The 20721-nt window shown below is 33.3% G+C and overlaps 6 protein-coding genes and 1 non-coding gene across 7 annotated transcripts; 5 read left to right on the plus strand and 2 right to left on the minus strand.

Moving 5' to 3' along the window:
• Positions 1–819: 819 nt before the first annotated feature.
• Positions 820–3507, plus strand: Kpol_1025p1 (uncharacterized protein; the record flags this gene model as incomplete). Its single annotated transcript, XM_001644890.1, has 1 exon — positions 820–3507. The coding sequence occupies one exon, from the start codon at positions 820–822 to the stop codon at positions 3505–3507; it is 2688 nt and encodes an 895-aa protein (XP_001644940.1).
• Positions 3508–3849: 342 nt separating this feature from the next.
• Positions 3850–8373, minus strand: CHD1 (chromatin-remodeling ATPase CHD1; the record flags this gene model as incomplete). The annotated part of the gene is made up of 1 exon (XM_001644891.1): positions 3850–8373. The coding sequence occupies one exon, from the start codon at positions 8371–8373 to the stop codon at positions 3850–3852; it is 4524 nt and encodes a 1507-aa protein (XP_001644941.1).
• A 1861-nt stretch (positions 8374–10234) lies between these two features.
• GCG1 (gamma-glutamylcyclotransferase) lies at positions 10235–10954 on the plus strand (the record flags this gene model as incomplete). Its single annotated transcript, XM_001644892.1, has 1 exon — positions 10235–10954. One exon carries the CDS (start codon positions 10235–10237, stop codon positions 10952–10954), a length of 720 nt encoding a protein of 239 aa, XP_001644942.1.
• Positions 10955–11280: 326 nt separating this feature from the next.
• Positions 11281–13779, plus strand: RAD4 (Rad4p; the record flags this gene model as incomplete). Its single annotated transcript, XM_001644893.1, has 1 exon — positions 11281–13779. One exon carries the CDS (start codon positions 11281–11283, stop codon positions 13777–13779), a length of 2499 nt encoding a protein of 832 aa, XP_001644943.1.
• A 346-nt stretch (positions 13780–14125) lies between these two features.
• On the plus strand, positions 14126–15181 carry SPT2 (Spt2p; the record flags this gene model as incomplete). The annotated part of the gene is made up of 1 exon (XM_001644894.1): positions 14126–15181. One exon carries the CDS (start codon positions 14126–14128, stop codon positions 15179–15181), a length of 1056 nt encoding a protein of 351 aa, XP_001644944.1.
• A 172-nt stretch (positions 15182–15353) lies between these two features.
• Positions 15354–17804, minus strand: VTC5 (Vtc5p; the record flags this gene model as incomplete). The annotated part of the gene is made up of 1 exon (XM_001644895.1): positions 15354–17804. The coding sequence occupies one exon, from the start codon at positions 17802–17804 to the stop codon at positions 15354–15356; it is 2451 nt and encodes an 816-aa protein (XP_001644945.1).
• A 2624-nt stretch (positions 17805–20428) lies between these two features.
• Kpol_1025trna1 lies at positions 20429–20501 on the plus strand. The gene has a single exon. It is a non-coding gene; the product is annotated as a tRNA-Ala (tRNA).
• The last annotated feature ends 220 nt before the right edge of the window (positions 20502–20721 follow it).

Raw genomic sequence — 20721 nt, forward strand, 5'->3', positions numbered from 1 at the left:
AGGTGAAGGTGAAGGTGAAGTCAAGATAAGTACAAGAAACAGTTTAATTAAAGATCAGAAAAGTAATGTGAAAGACACAGTTATGTTTGAGTGTGAGTATGATTTGAGTGAGGATTGCTGTTGTTGTTGGGTGGTTGTTGTTGAGCGATTGGATTGGATATGATTACGTTGAAACAAACTTATCATTCTAAATCAATCAGTCAATCAGTCAATCAGTCATTTAGAAAAGATACGACCATTCTCATCCATCTAGCATTCTCTCTGGTTACCCCATGTAGTTAAGACCAGCCCAAAGTAGACCCTCCTCCATCTTCCGGTCCCAAACCCTTGCAACAACAATAATCATCATCATTGATTCTAAGACAAGCCAAACTAAACTAAACTAAACTAAACTGACCCAATGCAATACAATATGATTGATTGATTGCTGTGATTGATTGGTAATTTACAATAGTTGTCATCCCATCTCGTCTCGTCTCATCCATAGAGACCAGATGGCTGATGGTGCTGTGCTGTGTTTCTGCAAATTTGATCAACTTTGATCCAAACGGAAAGACGAAAATGTTGGCAAATGGTCGGGTAATGACATGTGATAGTCACGTGGTTTGCAATCCATAATTATGCCTATGTAGGGTATGGATCCAAACACTGAAAAATACGGAATTTCCCTTTTGGGCAGCTAAATGCAAGACGCTTCACCTGGGCGTATAACAAAGAGATGAGCTTACAATACAAGAAGTTAAACTATACAATCCAGTTAATTGAGCAGCAGACAACCAGCAACAAGATCCAATCACTGACCAAGATAGAACTAACGAAATGGTTGAAAATACAACTTTTTATGAAACTCTTAGTGAAGATGAAACTTCTAGTGAAGATGAAATCATTGAAGTCTCATCAACCAACCCAAGAAAGAGACAAAGAGTAGGTACTTCTGAAAATCAAACTGTTGTTAATAATAATTTTACAATAGTGTATGTGACCAACAACAATATCGATAACAGAATTGTTGACAATTCCGTGATTTCTAGGAAAACTATAAATATTCCAGAATTTACATTTACACATAACCAACACAATGATCTAGATACTTTAAGAATGATTAGAGATATTGATAAGTATGTAAACAATAATCCATTAATTTTTGCTGAGAAAAATGGTGATGGGGAGGCCAATTTCGACCAGATATGCGATGGTAATTCGATTCACAATAAAGATATACAATATAAGGATGAACACTACCTGAGTGAACAAGATGATGAATACTGTGAAAGAAATACTAAAAATGAGAATCCGTTCATTGATGATTCGCAAAATGCTTCGGGTTACTTCTGTGAAAGGCATCTTCCACTTAAAAGACTATTCCAAGGGCAAAAAGGAACTCGAAATCTTTTTGGTATGCTTAACAAAGTTAACAGAAATGCTTCTGATACTCTTTCTCCATTCGAAGAGTTAGTGCTAATTTTTGCAGAAATTGGTGCTCCGCTTTCACTCTGGGAAAATAGGAAATTCATAGGAGTATTTGAGGAATGTTTCGATGGTTTTTCAGTCGAGAATAATAGGAAACAAGCATCTGAAATTATTAAAGAAACCTCAGATAGAATAGTAAAATATTTCAAATTACAATTACAAAAATGTGATTCTTTCAGACATAATGTCATTATTGAATACCCACAAAAACGTTTTAGTTTAGAATCTGAAATCAATTCTAGATTCACGAAACTGAAGTATATGACACCTCCATACATAAGCATGGAAGTGGACGATTGGAAAGCAGATACCGGTATATCATTTTCTTCTGTAATTTTTAATTTTACCATGGACTTCTACAAGAAGGGTGCTTTTCAAGCCAAATATACAAGGTTTAGATCTGGAGTAAAATTATTTAATAAACAATTACTAGTTTCAACCTGTGATGAGTACAACGCAAATGAATTGTGGACAAATAGCTGTACATATAACGCATCAGATATTTTACATTGCAGTTCTGAACTAGTTGGAAATCCAAAATATCCTGTCTTTGCGGGTCATGTCGAATGCTTATATCACATTTTAGGCCTTATTTGCGAGGAAGTTATCAAATGCATATGTTTACAAGATTCCTCCTCTGAAGATAGCTTAGATGCTTACATGACTGAAGATGAATCAGATGACAATGATTCATTGCAAGAGGATATTTCTGGATTCTCAAGGTTAAATATATCTTCTTTGGTTTCTGACCCATTTGTTGGAAAAGCCCCTACAGTTCTTGCTAAGTTGGTTAGATTAGGTACAGAATTGAAGAAATCTGATGTCAGGTTGCACATATATAAGAAATTCGTATCAAAACAGATACCTTCTTACTGCTCGGTGAGCTGGGACATAAAATACAATATTTTAAAAACATTTGTTGATAACCAAGAAGACATCTTTAGATTTTTTGACCATTGTAGAACTGAAGGAATTCATATAGCTAATGAATTGGATATAAACGATTTTGAAATAGCCGAATTGCTAGTGAATATATTGAGTCCCTTTGAACAGTTAGCCGAATTTATGTCTCAGGATATTAGTTTATCATCAGTTTATATTCGTACACTTCTTTTTGCCAAGTCAACTATAACGGATTCTAGTCAATTACTAAAAGAGATGGATAATGATAGGATAGATTTGTCTCCGGCGGTTAAATTAGTAGACAAGTATTTACAACAGGCTAGGGCTAATTTCGACATTATATATACTTGCTCATTATTCTTTCCTTTCAAAAAGGGAGTATTCCAATATTATGAAGATGAGTTTAAAGAGAAATTAAATCCTGTGCATCGATTTGCTGATATTTTAATACAGCTAGGTAAGTTCAATTTCCAAGAATCCGAGGGTGTCAAAGTTAATGAAACACTTATTGACTCTACATATGATATTTTCGACGACGAAATTCCCTCAGGTAATGAAGAATTAAATTCAAAGGAACAAGTATCAGATGCAGTAAGGCGTCATCTTATTGTTAAAATAAAATATGAAATGAGCAGATACATAGATTTTAATAGTGAACACTACAATACTCGCCTGACAGAGATATGTAAGAAGAAAAACATTGTAATAGAAAAATTAGAGGGTAAATATAGTTACAAAAGGATTGTTAAAATCGATGATAAACCTGAGAGAAAATTGGATATTACAAAATCTGAAATTTTTTTGGTTGAAACTGAAGCCTATTTAGAGATGCAAAAGTTTTACCGAGAATGTACAAGAAGCAGTAATACTGAAGTTTCGTCCCACAAATATTTGCCAGTAGTAATGGATTACCTGTTATCATTTGCTGTAACATCGGTTAATGCAACGAGAACTTTTTCTATGCTGCAATGGATGTACGATGAGCAGCAACACATAGTAGATGTTTCGACTGCTTTTGCTACTGCCAATTTAAGTAGAATGGCCAATTCAAACCTAAATCTAAGTGTGTATGAGCCTTTTGAAGATAAATCTTTGGACGAAGTCATTTGGAATAAGAAGAAGGTATGGATGTAGCTTATATATAGTTAAGTTAGATAGAATTGATAGAAAACAAAATAGGCTAAGTTTTGCAATTTCCAATTTAGTAGATTTCGGGACCCAGTCAGTGTCTTTTAGGATATTTTACACGTGATTACAAATGTATTTACACAAAATAACTTCATCAAACTCTATCAAACTTTAATATATTTAATATATTTATTATATTATATTATATTATATTATATTATATTACAGATATGGTTTATTATTTAGATATTTAATTAGGTTTTGTATGTATATTGATTTGCGGGTATAGATATATATATGTGTGTGTTTGTGTAGTTGTGCGGTTAGTTAATGATGAGTAAACAATAATTAGTTCTTGTCTTGGGAGCTGGATATCTTGTCGTACATAGCCATAAGTTTAGTGCTCTTTACAGGAGCAGGCCAGAAATTAGCACTGTATGACCATAGATACATGCGGAATGTTTCAGGATTAGTGGTTTTCTTGGATTCTGTTTTATGTGAATCGATATGATCACCAATTGCTGTTAGTTCTGTTTTTAAGATCTTTGCCCATTCTTTACGATCAAGTCCTTTACCACCTTTCCTCAACCTCATCAATGATGTTCTCATCTTCGACATCACTTGTCTACATTCGTCTTCATCCATTTCTGGATACTCTTTCTCGTGTTCAGACGTACTGGCTGGTGATATTGGTTTGTTCGCACCGCCATGTGGATGATTCTTAGGTGTCTTGGATTTGGTATATGATGTTGGACTGTTTGAACTACTTCTCATATTATGTATTAACCCTGCAGGACCCTTTGGTAATGGCTTCAATCTTTTAGATGATGGTTCAGTACCATTGCCAGTATCCTGTTTTTCTAGACCAGGAGAATTAGTCTTACTACTGTTTGTTGCGGTGATCTTTCTAGGTCTCTTCTTTGTTGGCCCATTAGGTAGCTTGTCGTTGTTAGATCCTGATGAATCAGTATCCTTTGGCTCATCCTTTAAGAAACTAATTAAGTAGTCGACTCTTCTACCTAAATGAATAGCACCGGGAACTTTCTTTGAAGAACCAGTAATACCTTTGCCTTTCTTCTCAGCTTCAACAGCAGTTTCAGAAGTTTCATTAGTACCACTGCTAGGTGGTTGGGTTGTCTTTTTCGAATCTGGTCCTTCGTTCAAAAATATCTTATCTCCCAACCCTAAGAATGGATCATCTCGTATTTGTACCCATGAGTTATAACCGTACTTATGAACACCGACCAATAATTTTTCGTCGTCCTCTTTATCCCACAAACAATTCCAACTTTGTACAGGTTTTGGCATTTTACCAGTTATTGTAAACTTCAATGGATCATCTTTGGAAAACTTGCTTATAACAGTGCTTAATAATTTCAAATCATTTGACCTATTGACTAATGATTCAGCATTTAATGACTTCACATCATAAAATTCAAATAAAACAGCCTTTTTCTCCCTTCTTTTGGCGGCCAATCTGGTTAACGGATTATCCTTAGGTTGATCCTCTAATTTAATTTCTCCTGATTTTAGCTTCAACTTGAATTCTTTGGCATCCCTTTCTAAGTCTTCAAAGATCTGTGATCTTTCTTGTTCCGCTTTCTCGACACACTTTTTAGCCATATCCATCATTTCAGTATAAATTTCTTCATATTTTTCGATAGATTTAACTGGTAAAGAACCATCAGCGATCAATTCACCCAAAACTGGAATCAAATCACCGTGTTTTAATACAGCTCTGTATAAGGCACGGATCTCTCTTTCACCAATAGAGTTCAAATCATTTGCTTTAGCTCTCTTTCTAGAAGTTTTCATTGATTCATCATCATCAGAATCTTGACTAATGCCATCACCATTTACACTGTCTTTGATCTTCTTTAAGGCATTATTTCTTCTATTCATCATTTGAAGTTGTTCCTGAACATATTCTTCATCTTTTCTTCTTTGTTCTTCATCTTGTAACTTTTTTAGTTCATCTTTTGGAATAATATCGTCCCAGTCAACATCCGCTTTATAATCAGTGACTTCAAATTGTTTCAAGAATTCCTCCCCACCTAAGTGAGACTCTCCTAGATCAGGTGTAGTAATATGATCTTCAGCGTGGTTCAAGACATCATCTAAGTTCAAATCTTCTAATTTTTTTTGGTTATCTTTTGCAGCAAACATATTACCAGCACCAAATTTTAGAATCTCCGAAAGTTCACCCGCACTGGGTTCTTTAGATTTATTTGATACTTTGCCGTCAGTGACACCAAGAGAAATAATAGCATATTCCAAGATCATTTTCTTACGGGCTCTTTCTAAAACTTCCTCTTCGACAGTATCTTTAGAAACTAAACGATATACCATAACATGGTTCTTTTGACCGATACGATGAGCTCTTGCCATAGCTTGTAAATCTGCTTGTGGATTCCAATCAGAATCGAAAATAATAACTGTATCTGCTGTCATTAAATTAATACCTAGACCACCAGCTCTTGTAGATAACAAAAAGACATCGTCATTTGAATCAGGAGCATTGAAATGATCAATTGCTATTCTTCTTTGAGCAGATGGTACAGTACCATCCAGTCTTTGAAAGTTGATACCTTTAATGGATAAATAGTCACCCATGATATCCAACATTCTAACCATCTGAGAAAAAATTAAAACACGGTGGCCATCTCTTTTTAATCTTGTTAATAGTTGGTCTAACAATACCATCTTACCAGACGACATGATCAAACCTCTTAAAATATTTTCTCTAGACATATTTCCATCACCAAATTTCTGCAAAACACGTTCTTCGGCATAATCAAAAAGATATGGGTGATTAGAAGCTTTTTTCAATTCAGTCATTACATTCAATAAAGAGAAGTGGCCACCTTTCGTGCCTGCTGTTAAAGCAGAATAATTTTTAGTTAAAATATTCTTATAATAATCAGTCTGGACGTCAGATAATTCAACACGCAGAATACGTTCAGTCTTCGAGGGTAGAGATTTCTCTACATCTTTCTTCAAACGACGTAATATGAAAGGTTGTAATCTTTGGTGTAAGTCTCTGATATAATGTTCCTGTTCTTCATCTTGATTTTCGAAATCAATTTCTTGATCAATAGTAAATCTTCCAGGCATTAAGAAATTAACTAATGCAGCTAGCTCCTTGATATTATTTTGAAGTGGGGTACCTGTAATTAATAAACGATTTGAAACTTTAAAACTATTTAAAGATTCATATAATGATGATTCGGCATTTTTTAATCTATGAGCTTCATCGACGGCTAAAAATTGCCATTTAACGCTACCTAATTCAGAACGATCTTTTAAAATATATTCGTAAGTTGTTAATAATACATTGAATTTGATATTTTTCTTACCTTTTGCTTGTGGATTGGTATAAAATTCATATTCTCTAATGGCATCTCTTGATTTTTGATTACCCATATAATAAATACAATTTAGATCTGGAGACCATTTTTCAAAAGTTTCTTGCCAAGCAGGCATTGTTGATAATGGGACCACTACTAAATGAGGACCGTTTTGCCTTCTGGCATAAACTAACCAACTTAAGAATGCAACAGTTTGGACAGTTTTACCCAAACCCATTTCATCGGCTAAGATACCGTTATCATTTTTTGACCACAAGAAAGCCATCCAATTGATACCTGTCAATTGAAAATCTCTTAATTCCCCATTTTTAATAAAAGAAGGTTGTACGCTTAGTTTTTCAAAAGGTGGCCTTTGAGTAGCAGGATGACTGCTAGAATATTGTGGTAAAATTTTCGAATTTGATCTTGATTGAAAATGTCTAACTTGATCTGGAGCTAATTTAACGATGTCATTTGCATTTTCCCAAGTAGCTTCGTCATAATTTAGACGACGCCATTTGACTAGATATTGTAATTGTGTTGACCCGTCTTCTAAAGTAATACGATCACTATCTATAATTCTTTCAGGGATCTCATATTCTTTAAATTCGTCTAGTCTTCTCTCCATATCCATATCCATGACTTCTATATCTTCCCTGGTTATGTATGGATCTAACCTTATTTGTTGGTCTTGGATAATGAATTGTTTACAGTAGTTGTCTAATCTTTTGAGACCTTTGACGGGTCCCAATGATTCGTATGATTCCCAAGTATTATGTAGATAAGATTCATCGTTCCACTTAATTAAGAATTCGAAATGTTCTTTACAGTCATTTAAATCAGGGACAATTTTCAATAAATCTTTGTCTGCTGATTCCTTTAACCTATGTGTTATTATGACGTCAATGCTGTGGTCTTCTTCAGGTTGAGGAGTGGCTGAATATTCATAATTATCTGATAAATTTTCATCATCTTCCTCATCATCTAAATTTTCGTCATATTGTTCCTTTTCCAAATCGGACTCTAATAGGTCGTCATCTGAATAATCCAGGTTGTAATTGACTGTTCTATTATTACGGGATGAGAATCTTGTAGGCAATTGTAGTTCCTTTTCTTTCTTTACGTTTGAGGAGGAAGAAGATTGTTTCTTCTTTCTATGCTGTTGTTTTGCCTGTTTTTTAACAGGGGATCCGTAATAGTCGTCATCATCTTCATTTAACTCCTCATCATCATCGTCGTCTTCATCGACTTCATCGGATAATACTGTCTCGTCATCCTCGTTATCGTCGTTATCGTCATCATCATCATCATTATTATTATTGTTATTATTATTATTACTGTTGTTGCTATTACTTTTATGTTTTGATCTTCTCCTTGAGTTATGCACAATTTTATCTTCGTCGTCGTCGTCATCGCTGTCGTTATAATACCCACTATTTTGGTGAGCGGTAGCTCTATGAGACCTCCTAAGACCGTATAGTTCAGGGTTCTGCAGTACTTCATTTGAAATATCTTTAATCCCCATGGTAGAAAGAAATCGAAGAATGGATAGGTGCGATAGGGTTTTGCTGATATATATATGATGCAATCGAGATATGCTAAATGTATAGTTGGTATAACTTTGTTGGAATGAAGAGAGTAACCCAAAAAAAAAGTTTAAAATGTAAAATGTAAAATGTAAAATGTAAAATTAAAGGATCTTTCTCAAGTTATAAATAAATTCAATGGGTCCAAAACAAAAAGGAATTTGGAGACTAGTCAATATCAATGAGATTTAATAATTGAATAGTATATGGTTTCTTGATAGAAACAGTAAAGCTTAAAACTTTAACTGAAATTAAAAGTGGACAAATAGAATAGGAAAGAGTAATGAGATTTTTTTTTTAAACAAATAAAAAAAAAAAAGACAGAGAAGGAAAGAGAGAGGAATAAGTATATAAGATACTATGATTTCAATGTTCCTAGTTCACCCAGTCAGTATTGTTAAAGTAGCTAACAATACAGTTTAGCCTTGTGAATAAGTTTTAACCCTGTAAACTGCACCAAACCTAAAAAAATTCTAAAACTTGATATCCACTATGTAATGTCAAATATGCAATACAATATGAAATATCAAGTATCAAATATCAAATATCGACTATTAACTGTTAACTACCAAAAATCAGAAAAAATGTTTTTGAGATGGAAGTAGTAAGAGTGAGAGTGAGAGTGAGAGTGAATGGTATCAAGGAAACAGGCTGTCGCAGAGATGGGGGGACTGGACTGAAAGTGAATAAGTAACAAACAAACAAACCAGTTAACAGTTAATCGACTATCACGAGCAGAACGATCAATCAACGAAAAGTTAAGTTCACTTAAGTTCAGTTAAATCAAAGCTAAGCTAAGCTAAGCAAAGTTGGGCAGTGTATGGTATAGAGTGTAATACGGAAAGGAAGTACAAATCAGATAAATTTTCATGCTTCAAGTGAGACCAAAGAACAAGAACAAGAACAAGAGATACGTACATTGCATTAAAAGAGAAAAGAAGAGAAATAGTTTACGCTTATGCTATGTTTAAGCTTATGCTATGGTATGGTATGGTATGGTATATCGATGGTATATCGATGGAACAGCAAAGGTTTGGTTGTAGCGTTTGCATTGGTGACAGCTTGTTCACAGCAACGTTATAGCAAACGATGTTCTATCTCTTGCTTCCTCAAGAGAAGAGAAGAGAAGAGAAGAGATGAGGTGAGGTGAGGGAAAAAAAGAAAAATTTTCTGTTTTTGGCTTGTTTTTGGGCGTGAGAGGAGAGAGACAGAGACAGAGACAGAGACAGAGACAGAGACAGAGCAAAGTGTTGTTTGTTTGTTGTTGTTGCTGTCTCTTGTGGTATTCATTCCATTGGCTTGGTCTATATGGTTCACGGTTCACTTCCATGTGGATGGATATATCTTGTTCTGTTCTCTTTGCTTTTGCTTTGCTTTTGCTTTGCTTTCGCTTTGGTGGGTATCATACACTAGGTGGACCAATTGTTGCAACGCGCAGGGTTCGAACGCGTGTCGTCATTCCTATCCTCTCTCTCTTCTTGTGAAATCCATCTCGCTCTGAAATTTTGGAATTTGGCCCTTTTGATCCAGGTGACCATCATAGTCAGCAGAATACATTACAGTGGAATCGGATAAATCGAGATGCCCAATCTAAGCTTCCTGGGTTCGTCCTGATCCATTTTTGTATTTCTATTTGATGTTGTGTTGTGTTATGTTGTCCTTATTTTAAAGTTCTTGTTCACATGCTACACTCTCTCGTTATCTTCTCAATCAAAAATATACCTGCCCTATATACCACACAGATAAAATCCAAAACTTGGATCGGAACTGGTACAGTACAACTTCCCACTCTTTTACAAAATGACTGTAGAACAGAAAAATGGTGCCTGGATCCTGGGTTACGGTTCTCTCATTTATAAACCTCCTCCACACTACCAATACAGAATACCTGCTGTCATTCATGGATATATTAGAAGATTTTGGCAATCTTCCATAGATCACAGAGGCACTCCGGACTATCCAGGAAGAGTCGTAACTTTGGTACCTTACGATGAAATCATCTCTACTCCCGCTTATTTAAACGATGTCAAGTATTACAATAACTCTACCTCCTCAGATTTATTGAAACTATCCGATTGCAGCACTTTGGGTGTCGTCTATTATATCTCTCCAGAATTCGTAGATAAAGTCAAAACCTATTTGGACGTAAGAGAACAAAACGGTTACACTTTGCATAAAGTTAAAGTACATCTAGAACCAAACGCTTCACAACATAACATTGATGATCTAAACCATCTACTAGATGAATTACCGTCTGACACATTAACAGGTAAAAAAATTTTGGAAACTTCTGTCTATATAGGAACAAGCGATAACGAAGCATTTGTGGGTGCAGAAAATATTAAAGACACTGCAAAAGTTATAGCTACTTCAATAGGTCCAAGTGGTTTAAATTACGAATATCTAAAACTATTGCATGATTCTTTATTAATAATTCAAGAAAACAGATCGGATGATGCTATTAGCGATAATTATCTGGTAGAACTATTGAAAAACGTAAATTCTATAAAAGATTCTTAATCGTTTCGTATCAATACCCCTCTCCCCCTATTATAATTAACATAATACTTATAAATATGAACAATTATATAAATATATCATTACTTATGCAAAAATATATTCACTTTCACCTCTTCTTATACTAACTATATACCCACTCCGAATTTAGGTATATTTAACAAGCTATCCAAATCCATCATCACTTTGGAAATTCTATGAAAAGTGAAGTCATCTTCACTATAAAAGTAGATTAAACAGACACTGATTCAAGCTATTCCCAGTTGGTGTGGGCCATAGTTATTTGTAGTTATTTGGTGGGTTTGTTTCAAAAGTACTTATGTTTCCTCATGGATGATAATTTATCAAAGGAACAATTTGATCTGATTAGGAAGATTCTGAGAGAGAAGCCTGCTCAAGAAGAGAGGCCATTGAAAAGAAAGAAAAGGCTAACAAGGAGTTCAACTGTTAATCGGATTGACAAAAATGATGGGAAAGTGGTTGTAATAGACCTGGATGCTGAACCTGTCGATAAAGAGGTTTCAACTATTGTCGAACAAGAGCCTATCGTGCTAAGTAGTGGCGATGAGCATACCAATGATAAGAATCTTAATCTAGATGGAGATGAGGATAATAGTATTGCCACCTCTCTATATGGTTATGATGATGATGATGATGAAGATGACTTCGATTCAGATGAATTCGAAGATGTTATAGATTCCGAGGAACTAGACACAGGTCAAGATATTTCAATCACAATTGACACCGACAAATATAAGAACCAACAATCAGTTTCAAAAAGGAAACGAAATGTAGAGAGAAACGTATGTAGCAATGAAGAAAGAAAGAGCCGTAAAGATGATCACAAATTGTATCTAATATGCTGCCTAGTGTCAGGTTACATAAGAAATGGGTGGATTAATAGTCCAAAGTTATATAAAAGGTTATCGAAATTGATTCCAGATAAAATCTTCGAATTATTACATCCTAAAAAGGATGAAGAGATGCCTTTAAGAAGTACCAGAAAGCTCCTAGATGGTTTGAAAAAAGCTATGGAAATTTGGCAAAAGCATTGGAAGATAATGAAAAATTATGAAAATGTTAGTTATTATATGAGATTGTGGAATGAGATACGAGAACCAAAAAACTCGAAATCAAAAACAATCATTAAACAACAGTTCATCAAACAGATACTTAAAGGTATTGGAGATCATGATCTTGCTGCACAAGGTTTTGTTGCATTATTAAGGTCCTGTGAACTAAATGCAAGGTTAGTGATGTCTTGTCAGCCGCCAGATTTCACTAATCTAAAAAAATCTGAACCACTTTCTAAAGTTCAAATGAATGAGGAAATTACAAAATTTCCAATATTTTGGTGTGAAGTTTGGGATAAATTTGGAAAAAAATGGATTACTATTGATCCAATAAATTTTAAGACGATAGAACAAGTAAGACTGCATTCAAAACTGGAACCAAAAGGTGTAGAAGCCTCAAAACGAAATATAATGAGATATGTTATTGGATATGATAGAAAAAAGGGATGTAGAGATATAACAAGAAGGTATGTGCATTGGTATAACTGTAAATGTAGAAGAAAGAGGATTACAAAAGATGAAGATGAAGAAATTTGGTATCATAAGTTAATAGATTCTCTCCATAAAAGAAAAAGAACTAAGATCGATGATTATGAAGATATTTATTTTGATCAAAGAGATCAAGACGAAGGTATGCCAGATAATATACAAGATTTGAAAACTCACCCATTATACATCCTAGAACAATCGCTAAAACAAAATCAAATATTACGTAGTGGTTGTAAAGAATGTGGCTTCCTAAAGCTTCAGAACAAAACTAAGGGCGTTTTAAAGGTTTATCTACGTTCAGATGTTATAGATTTAAAAAGTTCGAGGGAGTGGTATATGAAAGGTAGGATTCTGAAAAAGGGTTCTAGGTGTCTCAAGAAAATCAAAAAAAGGAGATTTAATCCCATTGAAGGATCTGATGATGAAGAAAGACTATATCCATATGAAGACACAGAGATGTATATTCCTCCTCTGGCTAATGAAGATGGTGAAATAGTAAAAAATGCTTTCGGAAATATTGAAGTATTTACACCATCGATGATACCCCAGAATTGTTCATTAATTGAAAGTCCAGTTTCTATTAAGGCTGCAAAAGCTATAAATGTACCATTTGTTAAAGCAGTCACAAGTTTTAAGTTTGAGAAAGGTAATAAAGCAAAACCAGTTATCACAGGAGTTGTCGTTGCAAGTTGGTTTAAAGATGCAGTTATTTCTGCAATCGATGCAATTGAGTATTCTGAAGAACAAGAGAAGAGACAATCAGAAGAACTAAGGGCTCTAAAGGAATGGAATAAATTGTTGCTAAAACTAAGAATAAAGAATGATTTGAATGAATCATATGGTAAAATCATCGAGACTAGAAATTCTGATACAAATAATCGTGATAATGATATTGAGAAGGAATCTGAAAGTGGTGGATTCATCATACCAGAAAAAATGACATTAGAAGAGGATCATGGTGCTGTACATAATAGCATGGATGACAATTCAGAAGATGACACACCTATGGGAGGTTTTTTACCAGCACAGAACCCTGCGCTCAAAGAAAAAGATCGGGATATGGATACAGAAACTCATTATTTATCAGAAGAGGAGGGGGGATTTCTTCCAAGGAGTCCTGAAATAATCGAATATGGGGATGTTAAAGATAATATCAATTCAGATACAGATGATTATCAAAATCAAGAGATCTCTGATCGAGACCCTGTCTCTCCTTCAAAGGACGAAAATGATTACAATGATTTCATGGATGAGATTGGATTCTAAAAACAATGCTAATTATAGATATGTAACATTATAATATAATAATTAATAGCTTATAATCATCGAACTCTCATTGGTTTCATTTAATTAGGAATCAATTCTTTTAGTCAATAGACAGACGCTAATAACGTCATATTAGGTCGGTCTTTATATCAATTTCTACGGGATAAATACTACGGAATTTGAAGAATAAAAAGTAGTTAAATTTTATTAAACTTCAATAATAGAACCATAATATCAAAAGTTAGTTGAATTATCTAGAAATTAAACGTTGTTTATAAGGACATCCAAGTGTATATATAAGTTTTAGGATACCACGGTGCCTACTATTGGTTAGGTTTTGTTATAGATGAGTTTTCTTTCGAAGTTGTCGCAGCTTAAGAAGACGCCACCAGCAAATGATATTAATAAGAAAGTTCTAGCAACTGAAAATGGTAAAAAAGATGAACGTTCATTACTTCCAAATAATTATGTTAGAGAAGATGATCCTGCTATAGCCAGATTGAAACAGAAGAGGCGGCAAGAGCTGATCAAGTCTGGGAAATTAAACCCCAAAGGCACATCAAATAAATCAAGATCTTCTTCTAGTACTCCTGGAGGGAAAAGGAAAAATAGTCCAAGTGATAATGATAATGGTACAGAGTTTAAATTTAAGAGGAAAATTAATTCCAATAACCTGCCAAAATTCCAAAAACCAGTAGAGACTAAACATGCACCTTTGAAGAAAATGAGTTTTGATGAGCTAATGAAACAAGCTGAAAATAATGCTCATTCAAAACCAGAATCAGAGCCTGTATTAAATTCAAAATCAAAGGAACTAAATGTTGGTAAATCTGTTCAACAAAAGTATAGAATTAGTAAACAGGGATTTAAATCTAACAGAAATGAAAGAATGCATAATAGCACATCTGTCAGGAACTCCAGGCCAAGTCCAAAACCTCATACAACTAGTCATGATTTGAAACCTGTTATTGTACCAATTCCAAAGGGAGGTGGGTTAGCCAAGCCTAATGAGAAGTTGAGAGAAAGATTGGAAATGAAAAAACAAAAATTGCGTCGTGGAAGATATGAGGATGAAGAAGAAGATGAAGATGATTATGACGATGATATGGATGATTTTATAGATGATGACGAAGAAGATTATTCAAGTGTATCCAGAAGCCATAAAGCGAACTACAATCGTGATGAGATTTGGGCAATGTTTAATAAGGGTAAAAGTCGTTCTGATTATTCATATGATAATTATGACGATTACGACGATTATAATGATATGGAGACGAACGAATTAGACATTATGGCTGAAGAAGAAGAGGCTGGACGTATGGCAAGGTTAGAAGACAAACGTGAAGACGCCTGGTTGAAAAAACATGATGACCAGAAAAGACGCCGCAAAACTGGTAAATGATTATGCATGGATAGTTAGTAATGAATTTTTACTTCCTATTATATAGAATATTAAGCTGAGAATTACATAGTTTATAAAATAGTTCTTGGAATTGTAAAATTAATAAATGTCAATATATTGATTGAATGCTAATTGAATATTTAATTGAAGTATTTATGGTGCTTTCTTCATTTTATAAGAAAATCTCGATTATTCCATAGCACACGGTGCATGTTACCAGCAGAAATAGTAAAAATGAAATAATGTAATGCCAGAGAGGGGCTAGTGTGAATCTGCTGAAAAGTAGCATTAGACTTGTACAATTTAAAATCAATGATACTAATAAAGATGAAATGATTATTATTGTCAAAATGCTAGCCACCTCTAGATTTGAATCACTAGAACCTCCCTTAAAAAGGGCCAAGATAATACCTAAGGAGATACCCGAAGTAACCGAAGATACACTTAATATTGTTAAATACATAAATGTTACAACTTGATCGTGTTTGTACTCATAGATTGCATCTGAATCCTCGATATTTTGTCTTTCGTACTCGAGTAATTCATCAAAATGATCATTGGAAATAGAAGATGATATTCCTGAAGGAATTGAACCTCTTGATGTATATTTTGTTCTTCCATTACTAAAAGATAATAAAGGTGGGTATTCATCACCGACCTGTAAGCCGATAGTAGAACGAAATTTTTGACAAAAATCATACACTGAATTAATGAATGGTTTACTAAATTTAATAAAACCATTATCCTTTGGATATGCATTTTCTGATAGAAATGACTGGCTTTCAAGGGAATTATTAACATAGAAACCATTATCTGCAAAATCTTCTCCGTCATCAAATTCATTCCAGTATCTAACACGGCCAACATCATTCTCGACATTATCTCCATTTTCTTTCACTGTTAAGGGATTGATTGAATCAACATTCTGTTGCTCTGCCTGGAAATCTGTTGAACACATTTCTAACACTAATTGAGTTCCTATTTTAAAAAATTCTTCAGTAGTCAATCTTATATTTTCTTCAATTTCATATTTATCCTGTAGCGCTAATGAATATAAATCTGCCTGCAGATCATGTGAATCCTTCAACTGATAAAAAATCTTCCATTCTGTATTAACTTCTGATAAAGGGTAGCATTGACATTTGTTTTCGATTATTAGTTCGCATAATTTTTCAAATTCCGTACTCCTCTTCTTCTTATTGGTTTTGGATACAGATATTTTTGAATTCATCGAGTTTGATTTATTAATTTTGACATATGCATGGGAAATGGATTTACCATTAAAAGTAAATTCATCGTCTAATGTAATGTAGTATGTCTCAGTGTCTGAATATTTTACAAATCTTGATCTATTGAAAGAAATCGATGTGTCCAAAATCTTTAAATTATGGGAACTTATCCATTGAACGGCTAGTTTTTCAACAGGATTAGAGTTCCTTTTATTTGTCTCAGCATTCACTTCCTCTTGTGTTTCTTTCGATATTATATCTTGCAAGTAACTGTATGATAACTTGTTTGTCGTGAAATGATCTCTTATTCCTCCCACATGACAGAGTAAAACGTTATGTTTTGAATCAAAATTATTTTTTTCTGTCAACAGAATATTTGGGTATAAATTCATTGACTCATTTTCCAAGAACAAAGGAGAACTTGGATTTGAGTCTATCAGGTAATATACTAATCTTGACTGTGTACACAGGGCAGTTGTCGAAGTACAAGATTTTTGTGATGCTTCAGCTTGGTGTTTCATATGTTGATCCTTAATAATCGTTCTTAAGTCTGTAATTGAACGTGCTGATGTGGTTGTTCTATTGCTTGTAATGTCTGAGTTTTCTAAAACCTCTCTTGAAAATGATACTTCATCATCTACTAAATGATAACCAGATTTCAGAAGCATGAACTTAAATTCTTCAATATTTTCAATCGAGAGTAAAAAAGATTGGACAGTTGAACTATTTCCTAACGATATTGTATCAAACTCCAGAGTTGAATTGACTGTTTTAGAATCATCAATAATATTTTCTCTGTCATTGTTGGTGCTATTTTGCTTTAAATTTGTATTTAGTTCATGTATAACAGCAGCTATTAACGAAACTTCCAACAAGAATGGTTCTAAATCTATATTAACAAATGATATTCCTTCATAACCGTCCTTATATTCTGGAGAATCTTTGATTTTCTCAATATAATCTTTGGCCTCTTCTTGACCCCCGTGATAATGTTTAGTAAACTTCTTGAATAATTTTTTCAATGCAATCCTTTGTAATATTACAAATCTAGATAATTTTTGCCATTCTGAATTACAATCATCTAAATGAGACATAATTAATCTCAATTGATTTTTTTGAACATTTTTAGAAACGCTTTTCATTTCCTTAAAATGAAGAATAGATGACTCAATAGACACCAACCTCGTAGATAATTCCTTAACCTTCATCGAGGTGAAAAGGTTCACATTTTCTAATTGTTCTTTAAAGCTACTAGCCAATTTATTTAAGTTTTTGGTATCATTATCACTTGCAGTAGTGGCTTCTTTAATAAGTTTCTTTAATTTTTCATAGTCAATATTATTAAACTTCCATTCCGGTACTGATTTATCCAAAATAGACTGAGCAAACTTCATCTCCCTTCAATATCTCCTACCTCAATTTATTCCTTCTTTATCATAAAAGTAATATTACAATCTAGTCAAATATTGGGACATTACAGTAAATAGCCAACTTGGATTCAAACCTGTAACAACCTTTAAAACTTCTTGAAGGATGACTTTAAACCTGGTCAATTATCCTTTGAATTGAATTTATAATGAAATATTTAAAGGTGATAAAATCCGATGGTGAAAAATTAGTAGTAGATGAGATGAGATGAGTTGAAATGATTTAAAAGAAGATATCTAGCTATTGATTGAAAAAATCGATACCTCTTTTGAATTGATTGCAGTGTGGTATATCACCATTGGTTATATATCATGAATGTTTTTTTTTTTATTTTTAAAATTGTGAAATATATTGTTGAATGTTTCAGAGGAGGTTCTTGGAAGATAAAGAAAACTTCCAATGTGAAAATTTAAAGGACAATAATACTCTCTAGCGTTTGTTTATCTTTTTTGAGTATTTGTATGGTTTGGTGATGATTCTTTATGCACTGTTACTTAGCTGTAGCGGATGAATCTGGTTTAGTTTTTGAATGTGAGTTTTAAAACTTTCACAGTTTTCTTGAATCTATATCTTCATCTGTAGCTATTCCCGGCAAACTATACTGATCTTCCACTATGGCAGCGCTGTATTGGGAAATAGTTATTAGGTTGTACTTGTCCACTTGTTCCTCTTCGAAAATCATCACTTTTTGCCTAATCGTCCTAATCTTATGCAGCAGTTAATCCCCTCTGTGGTCAGTATTCAAATTCTTTGAGGAGGACTAGACTAGTAAACTTGGAAAAAGATATTCTCAAAACCTTTCGATCTTTAAATCCAACTGAATTATTCTTATTCTGTATAATTGCCTGAAAGTCAGAATTATCAATAGCATAGTTTCTGCAGATTTTAGCAAGTTTCATCTCTAAATATTGATTAAGAAACTTTAAATTCTTTATTCCTTTCGATATAAAGTGTGGCGGTCTTAAATGGGTAATCTACTTATGGTAAAAGACTAGCAATGAGTCAACAGCAACTTTCTTGTCCCTTCATTATACTAAATTATCATGCGTAATGTAATCCTAAAGTAAAAAGTGTCACTATATTGTTATCCAGAGTCAGTTGAGCAATTTCAAAGTAGGTGATTGTGAAACACTTTGATTTAGTAGATCTTATAAGCATGGGATATTCTTCTGGTATTAATGTTTGTTGTTTTTTCATTAATGTATTGTTATGGCCTTTTGGTTTTCGATGGCTAAATATTAAATTACTTTGAGTTGATGAAAAAATTTAGTAAGTTTTGTAAATAATACACACAATTGTTTTAACTTTACCTATCACCATAATACATTTAACTATATACGGCTTAGTTTTTTAATGGGCTCATTTCCTGCATAAGAATGTTGTTACAATTATTTTATTAGGATAGCGTCAAAGGGTTACTGGATCTAACAGATTGACCTAATAAGAAAAAGGAATAAACTGAACTACAAATTGAAATAATTGCGATTAATGAAATCGGATAGGAATGTTCCTAATTAATAGTTGTGTTACTTTAAAATAACTATTTCCATTAATTTAAGCAGGTTCATAATTTTGAACAATATATATATAAAGATACTGCAATATCAAATCAAAACCACCGATATTCATGTATTGGCAAAAGATTCCAGAATATAGCAAACCACTGGATTGTTTACTAAGAAAACTATATATATACATATATATCAATAGTACAATTTTGCATGATATTGGCTCTTGCATCAACAGTAATCGGGAACTGTAGAATGATAAATGATAATTGACGGATAGATAGTGGTGATGCAATAGTTATGGAGCTTGATAGAAAAAATTACAAGAGTGAAGTCGAAATACATATGAATACTCAATTTGGTCAGTATTACTGGTATCTTGACAATTAAATCTAAACTTGTAAATTCGAAGGTAAAGGACAGGATAGAAAGAAGTATTAATATGTTTTCAGATTTCTAATAAAATCATTCCTTATCAATATTGCTGACATTGGTCATGTGACTTTTTCTTATAAAGCCATATTATCATGTCTCACGAGTGTCTGTCCGAACCGAAAACTCTTCAAGGTATCTTGAAGTATAAAAGAAGAATATATATAGTAATATAACAAGTAACTATGTATAAAACTAAAAGAACGATCCAGTTATCTAGTAACAGAGTGACCACAATGAGCCAACGTAATCCTACAAACCAGTAAATATAAAACTCCAAAAAGAAATATAGTAAATAAAATTGTTTTCAAACATATAATAAAATATAAAACATTTAAAATCAATTCAATTGGGACTGAAATAAGATCTTCTCAGGATGGCATGAGCTTCAAGCTTTAATAAGAAGTGGATATACGTTAAATAGATATTGACCTATCACTGAGGTCAATAAGTGGTAACTCGCTCCTCCTCTTGTAACAGAGTAGTCTATTTAACGTATATCCACTTCTTATTAAAGCTTAAAGTTCTTACCATTCTGACAAGTATCCAGGTTGAAGTCACAACAGATCTTAACAGATTTAATGTTAAAATTGTGTTCAGAATCAAGATGATCAATGAAGTCTCTTTTTAATTTAAGTCAACCAAATATTGGGCACGTGGCGTAGTTGGTAGCGCGCCTGCCTTGCAAGCAGGAGGTCACTGGTTCGATTCCTGTCGTGTCCATATTTTTATCCCCCCGCATAATATATGTTTTAACACTCAATATTTACTGACCTAACTGTCAGCATAATTGCTACCCAATCTCTTCAAGATAAGAAGACCAAACTTTTTAATTCTTTTTGGGATCAAATAAAAATTTATTCAATTTATTCGGTATCATTTACCTTTAAGCCATCAAACAATTAAAACCACTCAAAAAAATTCATTTATTGTCTATAAATTA

This window comes from Vanderwaltozyma polyspora, genomic scaffold (genome assembly GCF_000150035.1).
Source record: "Vanderwaltozyma polyspora DSM 70294 KpolScaffold1025 genomic scaffold, whole genome shotgun sequence".
Classification (NCBI taxonomy): Eukaryota; Fungi; Ascomycota; class Saccharomycetes; order Saccharomycetales; family Saccharomycetaceae; genus Vanderwaltozyma; species Vanderwaltozyma polyspora.